Below are 9,225 nucleotides of genomic sequence, written 5' to 3' on the forward strand. Positions count from 1 at the left end.
ATTTTGAGCAGGAAATTTTTCATGAAACATTTATTCATTTTTAATGTATACAGTATTTTCAAAGTAGTAAAAAATGCATGACAGTATTGCATATAATTAATCAGTACACAAATTGATTAAATGGTACTTTGTATAAACCAGAGCGCTCACTGACAATGATGTAGTCTGACTGAAGGCAGTCTGCATTTTGTCCAACACAGCTGTTGCACATTAAATTCAACACCACATTTATTGCTCTCTTACAAGGTTACTATTGCACAAGGAAAAGCTCAAACAGAATTACTAAAAGTATTGCACTCCAAGGGCTCCAAGTCTTAGCTAATGTTTCCACACTATTCATCCATTCACTCTGTTAAAACAGTCGTACAAAAGTCTAAAGAAATGTCCTGGTTCAAAATAGTTAAAAAAAAAACTATAAACAATATAAAATAGCTTGAGATGCCGTCCATTTAAAGTCAACACGCCCTGTACATCAGGGTTGGATAAAATGCTTGGAACAACACAGTTGAAATTTCCAAAGATCTCTCACTCAGGCTACCCTACTTCTGAGACAAAAACACAAGTGCACCTTGTAAAACCTCTGTGCAGAATAAATAATTTATCACAGGTAACTAGAACAGAATGAACTCGCTATACTAAAAACTAAAATTAGGATGTGACTCCAGTGAAAGAAAAAAGAAACAATACCCACCACAGATCTGATTGTCTACACATGCATTAAAAACAAATATTTCTTTACTCAAATGTTAACACAATATTTCACTTATATCAAGAGTAAACTTCAGAAACAGTCCATCAGTCGGGTTTGCTGTCATGGTGAAAGCAGGAGTTTTCCAACATGTAATCACTTCTCACATAAATGATTCAGTGGAGGAGGCAGCAGTGAGGGTCAAGTGGGACGTGGCTGCGTAAACAAAGACCAAGCTTGAGTCAACAGGGCATCATGACTGATTGCACTAAGAGCTCTAAGATCGAGCAGTAAAAATGGCTGCAGACAATGTGGATGTTTCCTGTTTCAGGAGAAATTTAAATTTTACAATGTCAATTGTACGAAACAGAAATTCTGTAGTGCTGGTTACCTGCTACTAGGAGCAGGAACCTCACTCTGAAGGGAAGAAACAGACATGAATGAACCTGTTGACATCCATAACCCGGAAAGACAAGGGAAAAATGGGAAATGCGGATTGCAAAAACATAGCAAGGACACAAGCAAGCAATCCGCTGAGAGGAAAAGAAGGAGGGAAATGTTGCAGAGTCATGGCACAGGTGCCTTTGTAGGTAAACTGCACACAAAAGAGTTCATCCTCTAACAATGTGGTCAAGTGTGTGATCCCAGATACAGAAAGGTTGCTTATGAGTGAAATCTGTGCGGTTCCTAAACCTGGTCGCTGCCCTCCCTGAAGTACACCTGCTCCCACACCACTGTGCCCCACACGCAGAAGAAACCCCAAAGGTTGTGAAAGGTTCCGCGGTCAAAGGGGTTTTCGTCTGCGCCGCAGTGCTTGAGGTAGGAGATGCGGTGTCGCGACATAAACTCCCATGTGGTGGTGTTGAGAGATACTAGGTAGAGGTGGGAGCTGAGCAGGAGCAACACGATGAGCGAGAGCAGGGCCACCAGCACGGCCACGGCCAGCAGCACGCCGTTGGTACGCAGCCACAGCTGCCAGGTGGGCGCGTAGCTGAAACCCGTCCTGAGGAAACGAACAGGAGAGCAGAGCACTGTAGGAAGCAGTAATCTGCTAGTGGAGATGAGTGGCGACGGGGTTGTACTCACCAGGCGATGTGCAGCCCCCACAGCAGCACCAGCAGCTGGACGGCCAGGTAGAGCACAAACCAGCGGTGGTTCCTCTCACCAACACAGTTCTCAATCCACGGGCAGTGATGGTCGTAACGCCGGACACAGTGCTGACACGTCTGGCAGTGCTTTGATCTCATTGGCTGCTGCTTGAAATAAAGGGGAAATACTTGCATTAAAAAAACATACATTCATCTCACGTGGGGTGAAAGCATTAGTCTTTTAACACTTTGGTTCAAAGCCTGCAGGATTTGACCGACTCCTGGACAATATTTGTTTTGTTTTAGTTTTTCAAAGTTTATTTTGAACATTTCAACATAAAAAGAAAACAATGAAAAGACAATAAATAACTTGCTCAAAAAGGAGTGGGAAGAAGTCGAAGCTTATCTAATCCCACCCCTTCTCCTTACACAGTGATTGCAAATCTATTCCTTCTGCTTCTTCAAAATACTACCATTTATAAACAATAATAATGAAAATAATAATAATAGTAATAATAATAGTGTACATCAGGGGTAGCCAACACGGTGCCCGCGGGCGCCTGGTTGCCCGCAGAGACCATATGAGTTGCCCATGACACATGTTCTAAAAATAACACTAGTCACCATGAAATTCCTTATCAAAAATTATAGTTGCTGTTCTTTTAAAATCAAAAATACTTACATTAATGCAGATTTAAAATTACAATATTTGTTATATATTTAAAAAAAAAAAAATGTCTTCGGTGTAAATGAACTTGTCCGAGTCAAAGTTCACTGCGCATGTCAATCCACCACGTCACTCTGCTGACGCGTCCGGGCACAGACACTTTGGGAAGCTAGATGTGGTTTTTAACCCCCAAAACATGACAGAGAAATGAAAGAGAAAACACTATTTTCACGGTGATTGGGAGGAAGAGTTCTTTTTCACGACAGTGAAAGATAAATGTATGTGTCCTATTTGCGGGGCGACTATTGCGACGGTAAAGCGGCACAATGTGAAGAGACGCTACTTTAGCTGCTACAAAGCTTCCATGCTAACTAGCCACCTGCTAGCGCACATAGACTGTATGCTCACTACGGACAGGAAAAGCCCGGGACTTAAAGGCATCTACTACGCGGCGAAAAGTTTCTTCGTGGAGAAAAATGTACCATTAGAAAAGCTTGTTTCAGTGACGACTGACGGGGCTCCTCCATGACGGGTCGCCATGCAGGCTTCATTGTACGATGCAGAGGTGATCCAGACTTCCCAACATTCCTACATTACCACTGCATCATTCACCAGCAGGACATATGTATGTACAAAAGTGGCCGGATTTGATCATGTGATGACTCGAGCTGAACATGGTGACCTGTTACTACACACAGAAACCCCATGGATCAGCAGGGGACCCGTTTTGCAGCGTTTTTTGTCACTGTTGGCCGAAATCAAAGAGTTCCTGCAATCCAAAGGGGAAGACACCTTGCTGCTTGAGGACACTGAGTGGATTCTTGCCCTTGCATTTTTAACGGACATCACTGGGAAACTGAACCATCTGAACTGTGAGCTGCAAGGTCAAGGTAAGACATGATGAGCTCTGCAATGCCAGGCTTCCCACTAACACACATTTACAAAGAAAGAGGTAACATGTTGTCATTCAAAACACCGTGCCATTACACAAAAATGTGAAAAATAATTTGTTGAAAACATGTAATGGTTTGTTGTTATGATCTGTTAAAAATGTTGCAATGCTGGTGAAAAATGCTGGTGATTAATACTAATGTGATAGGATTCATTTCAAAATGTGAAAGAGTTGATTTTTTTTCTTACATAACTGATAATTTGTACAAACATGGGACAGAGTTCATGAATTGTTCAAAAATGTTACAAAGGTAAGGGTTTGCACAAATGAAGCATGATTTGATGACAATTAACGATTTCCTAAAAATGTTAGAAGTGACAGTTTGCACAGAAAAGTAACTGGTGTGATTTTGAACAAAATGCTGCAAATGTGCTGATTCATACAAAACTGCCAAGAAAGATATTTACAAAAGTTTCAGAGATGAGATACCTCTGACTTTTAAATATTGGAACAGATTTCCATATATGTGTGTGTGTGTGTTTCCTACCGTCATTGTTGTGGAAATCGTTGTTAATAATTATTGTAAGGAATAATTAACATAAATGTGATCAGACAGTCTTTTTACATATTATATTCATTATTATTATTATTATTGTTTAAAGATGATGGCGCAAGTTTGCTATTGAGGAAGTTTGTATCAAACAAGGTGCCCTTCGTACTACTCAGTACCCTTGAAGTTGCTCTCAGGTTCAAAAAGGTTGGTGACCCCTGGTGTACATGATTTAGAATAAATAAACACAAATATGTCTGTTTACATTTATACTAAAGGACCTAACAATAGCAAAACACAACAGAAAGAAAAGACCCAACTAATAAAGAAAACTAATTATTAAAGAAATCAGTAATTATTAACAGCAACCTGTACACGCCCAGTGATTGTCACACCCACACTTCATCCCTGTATTCTGTGAAAACATTACCTTTGTATTTAGTTTTAAACTGTTGCATGTTTGGACATTGTTTTATCTCCTCACCCAAACTGTTCCAGAGTTTTACCCCACAGAATGAAATACAGAATCTTTTTCTGTTTGTACGGATTTTATTTATTTTGAAGTTGTATTTTCCTCTTAAATAATATCCCCTTTTTGATCCCTAAACACTCTCTGTAAATTTTGTGGCAAAAAGTTATTTTTAGCTTTTAACATGATTTGTGTGGTTTGGAATCTCGTAAGAAGCAAAGCCTTTACCTTTTGTAAAGGTCAAAATCAAGTTGCGGTAACATGTCTAAGACTGTAGAACTAAACAACTCTACACATGAGGCGGGATGTGTTCTCTTCCTCATTTTAGGAAACAGCCTGATGGTTATTAAGGTCACAGAGCATCACAAAACAACAGCCAGGGAGAAACTGTGATCTCAAAGATGCTCTAGAGAAAGTGCCTTTTTCAGGTTTCCAGTATGATTTCAGGACAACATTCAGGGTTCTGTAGAGTTCACCAAGTTCAATTAAAGACTTCTGATATCTTTATAAAACACAGAAAACTATTTTATATCCTTTTCACAGTTTATAATAAACAAACAAAAAAAACCCAACAACATTGGCCTTGAAAAAATACAATATTCCATTTAATATAATAGCACATTTTTTCTGCTCTGTCAAGCTGCATTTGCAATCTAATATTACAGCCGAAATAATTAACTAAAATGGATAAGTAACAGAATGTGATAATGCAAATCCTACTATTAGGTTAGAGGTGCAGAACGTCTCCCAACTGTCTGTTCTTTTATAATGTTAGTTAAGATGTTGTAACTAACGTACAACAAAAAAAGAAAATATTTCAACTGCGGTCTTAGACAGAAACTAAATAGGACAGAAAACACCTTTTTACATGGAAGCACTAATGGTTGCATTAAAATGTTTAAGTTGAATATGAAGATTAATTCTTGACTGTGATGTGGATGAAAGCTCCAGGAAAAAAGGACAATGAGTTAGAATGTATGAGACTTAACAAGATGTTTATGTTCTTGGTTGAAATATCGACCTGGACATGAAAACAGCTTTTCTCAGTTACTTAAATATCATTAGACTTGTTGATGTCTCGTGTTAGGTTGTATTCTTAAGGTTTTTGTGTTGTTTTGGTTGAACAGAAAAACTGTTCAATAATTCTACCAAATATACAGAATAAATGAACATGGTTGCTGTTACGGAGATAACCCCTGCCCCTGTGTCACATAAAGCTTTGTCTTCACTTGAGGTAGTATGGGTATGTAACACAGAGCTGTGCTGCCTGGCGACTCATGATATTCTATACCACTGGGATCTTACAAGTACAGCAGAATGTTAAGTGTTACATTTCAGCCTGAGAGCTCCACCAGCTCCACGGAAAGATGACAAACTACAGAGACAGTCAGCAAACAAAGACACGACCTGAATCTGTTTTCCTCAGTTCTTCCACTGTTATCACTTAATATTCTCACTTGACAACTGGTAAATTGCCTTCTGTGAGAGGAGCAATCCAGGAAGTAGACCTGGAATTTTCATACTTAAAGGCCTTCAAGCAGAGGTTTTGCAAGAAAATTTAAATAAGGCCTGAAAAACAAACAAAAGCTACAGACTTGGGGGCTGTCGCTCTGTTATTTGGTTAGCTTCAGTTTAAGATTTAAAGCTGTGTTGTCTGTGTCAGCATCACACGATCATTTAAACCCTGTGCTGTGTTTGTTCTGAGGACACAGCACAAGGATTTAAATGTGACCAAGAGAGGAAACACTGCAGAATACCATGCAGACCACAGTAATGCTGGTAACAGAGCAACAACTCAGATAATGATGATCATGACTATTTCTCTGCCCCAGTGCATTCTGGGTAGCTGTCGGATGGCTGCTCCTGGTGCACATCATGATGTTGAGGTTTTCTGACCCACTTGCTGGGCGGCTCACACACTCAGTGTAGCAGCAGTGCACTGACCCTTTGCTCATTTCCATACAGCAATGAGGCTCACTTTATCTGATTATATCCCTGAGCGTGCAGTAAAAGGCACATTTAGAACTATTCATCTGCAATTCAAGGTGAAATAAATCTTCCGAGTACCACACGTTTAGAGAGCCGGGGTCTGCTCAAGGTTTCTTCCCCTTAAGAGGGAGTTTTTTTCTTGCCATTGTTGCCTTAGGACTTGCTCTGGGGCTTCAGGCATATGGATTCTATAAAGCGTCTCAAGACAATTTTAACGGTAATTGGTGCTATATAAATAAAACTGAAGTGACTCGAATTGAGTTGTGCCCAGGAGTGCATAATTATTGTTTTTAAGGGATCTAGTACAAACAGTTTATGTTTTACATAGTTTTAAATGAAACATGTTGAACAAAGGGCTGTGCAGTGGATTAGTGGTTAGCACTGTCACCTTGCAGCTAGAAGATCCCTGGTTCGCGTCCCGGTCTTTACATGTTCTGACCAGTTTACATGTTCTCTTTGTACATGCGTGGCTTTTCTCTGGGTACTCTGGCTTCCTCCCACAGTCCAAAAACATGCTGAATTGTCCATAGGTGTGAATGTAAGTGCAATTGTTTGTTTCTATGTGTAGCCTTGTGATAGACTGGTGACCTGCCCAGAGCGTCCCCTGCCTTCACCCTAAGTCAGCTGGGATAGACTCCAGCCCCCCGAGACTCTAATGAGGATTAAGCGTGTATAGATAATGGATGTTGAATAAAGTGATTTTGGTGAAATATCCCAATTTTAAGCTGAGACTCCTTTAATTTTTCCAGCATAACCACAGGTGACACATTAGTTCATGACCGTCTGACCGTGTGCTAGCTGTGGTAATCACTGTCAAAGAGTTTTCATCCTGAAATAATGACTCCATACCACATGAGCCCACAGCAATTCACTGTGATGCAAAGAGTGGAGTACCTGAAGCAGACAGTGGCCACAGCGTCGCTGCCGCAGGGATTTGGTGGTGGGTGGGATCATGTCCTGCTGCTCCTCAGTCACTCCCAGTGTAAACTGGCACAACACAGGAGACAGAGAAAACAAATAATGATCTGTGATTATGTGTTATAATCAGACTTTATTGATTTGGATGGTTAATTCACAAACTACCCAGCAGCTGTAAAGGAGTTAAAATTAACCCCACATTTACTAGATGCAACAGTAATGTGGCTGTCATCATTCTTTGATGGGCCTCTGCATAGTACAGACTTTTAGCTCTGACTACTTTTTTCACAACTGTTTAAGTCCTGTCCCCTGCCTTAACCATGTTCTGACTGTTAAAAAGGGGCCTGTATTGAATACATGCAACACCTGCACTGCGACACCAGAATAAAAGAATACATGTAAACAAATGAGTGAAAATATAGGTTTGTTGGCTTCAGATAAACAATTATTGTGTTTATATCATTTTTACATTCTCTCACATATACAGATTTTCTTTCACTTCCATGTCCCAGACTTTTATTAGCCTTTTCAACCAGATAAAACAGACCAGGACCAGGCATAATATTACAACTGCTCTGAGCTCAGATACAAACGGTTCCGATAAAGACTGATGAAGTGAGTATTGACAGAAAACAAATGGGGTTCATTGACCACCTGTAAATCGCTGTCATCAGACAGGATGAAGCCTGGGTCCATCAGAGAGACTGCAAAGTAGAGCAGCACAGACACCAGCACCAGCAGCACGAAGAGCACAGGCTGTACGAGCTGGCCTGTCTCCTCCTGCTTCCTCAGCTCTTGAATGGAAACACACACACACATGCTATATGACAGTCATTCATCAGTTACAAACTATAAAAATACTTTTTTTAGACAGCACCTTGATTACTCTGCGAATATCAGATATGAGACTGCCATCACAGCAGCATCAACCATTAGCTTGTCATTTCATACATTAATTACATGTAGACTAGAGCTACAGTGTTGTGCTGTGATGTGTAGAAAGGTGAGTCTTACCTGTGTCATGTAGGAAAAGTATTAGCGTTATGACCCATGTCAGTATCACATGAGCTGTTCTAACCAGAAACCCTGAGCCAAAAACATTTTTGAACATGGTCCTAGCATACTAGGGCACCCATAGCAGTCTGCACATGGAGCTGGATGTCAGGCGTCATTAACAGGACTGACAGAGTATCTGAAAGGACGGTAAATGTTAGCGCTCCTCAAATATCGAAATTAGCCACCGGAGTAACGGTAATGTCGTCAGAGATTTAACGGTTATGTTGCGACCGTATGTACCAGCCTGCGACGTTCCCGTTATTAATTTGGCACAGCTGAATGAAACGCTGAATTAAGCAGAGGTCAAAAACTTGACATTGATTTTAAGCGTATTAAATATATAGGAAATAATACGTAAATTACGATTCCGCAGTCGCAAGTAGTGATGGTCCTCTGATACCCGAGGCTTCGACACATGCGCTGTAGCTCATGAAGCAAACGTATCGAGCCACTGTGCCGAGGCGTGGTTTGGTCACGTGACTCGTGACGTTTGAATCACTTCAGTGACGTTTGAAGCACTCAACTGCTTCGAATCACCTGATTGGTTCGGTTTGCTATGTGAATCACTCAGCGGGATCGAGTGTTCCGGGATAGGAGATCCCTATTTAGTGTTGTTCATTTGAATTGTTTGTCGCAGAATAGATTGGTTTTTTTGCTGTTGTTTTTGCTTTGAGAGTTAGTAGTATGTCAGATTTCGTAGAGAATAGATATATAGATAGATATATAGATAGATAGATAGATAGATAGATAGATAGATAGATAGATAGATAGATAGATAGATAGATTATATATATATTTTTATATATATATATATATATATATATATATATATATATATATATATATATATATATATATATATATATATATATATATATATATATATTCCCAACTCACCACCCCCATGC

The 9,225-nt window shown here is 39.9% G+C and overlaps 1 protein-coding gene across 1 annotated transcript; it reads right to left on the reverse strand.

Moving 5' to 3' along the window:
- Window position 1: 1 nt before the first annotated feature.
- On the reverse strand, window positions 2–8,746 carry zdhhc12b (zinc finger DHHC-type palmitoyltransferase 12b). Its single transcript, XM_023284355.3, has 5 exons — window positions 8,276–8,746; window positions 7,916–8,055; window positions 7,238–7,330; window positions 1,775–1,941; window positions 2–1,691 (listed from the first exon to the last, which is right to left on the reverse strand). The coding sequence occupies exons 1-5, from the start codon at window positions 8,370–8,372 to the stop codon at window positions 1,376–1,378; spliced, it is 813 nt and encodes a 270-aa protein (XP_023140123.1). The 5' UTR covers window positions 8,373–8,746; the 3' UTR covers window positions 2–1,375.
- Between the last annotated feature and the right edge of the window lie 479 nt (window positions 8,747–9,225).

The sequence above is a fragment of the Amphiprion ocellaris genome, chromosome 17, assembly GCF_022539595.1.
Source record: "Amphiprion ocellaris isolate individual 3 ecotype Okinawa chromosome 17, ASM2253959v1, whole genome shotgun sequence".
Taxonomy (NCBI): domain Eukaryota; kingdom Metazoa; phylum Chordata; class Actinopteri; family Pomacentridae; genus Amphiprion; species Amphiprion ocellaris.

Bases quoted from the DNA above. Each gene is read 5' to 3' on its own strand.
- zdhhc12b (XM_023284355.3), bottom strand. From the start codon at position 8,372: ATGTTCAAAAATGTTTTTGGCTCAGGGTTTCTGGTTAGAACAGCTCAT. The intron at 1,942-7,237 runs GTACTCCACTCT...TATTTCAAGCAG, and splicing joins GTGGCCACTGTCTGCTTCAG to CAGCCAATGAGATCAAAGCA. The intron at 1,692-1,774 runs GTGAGTACAACC...TCGTTTCCTCAG, and splicing joins TGGGGGCTGCACATCGCCTG to GACGGGTTTCAGCTACGCGC.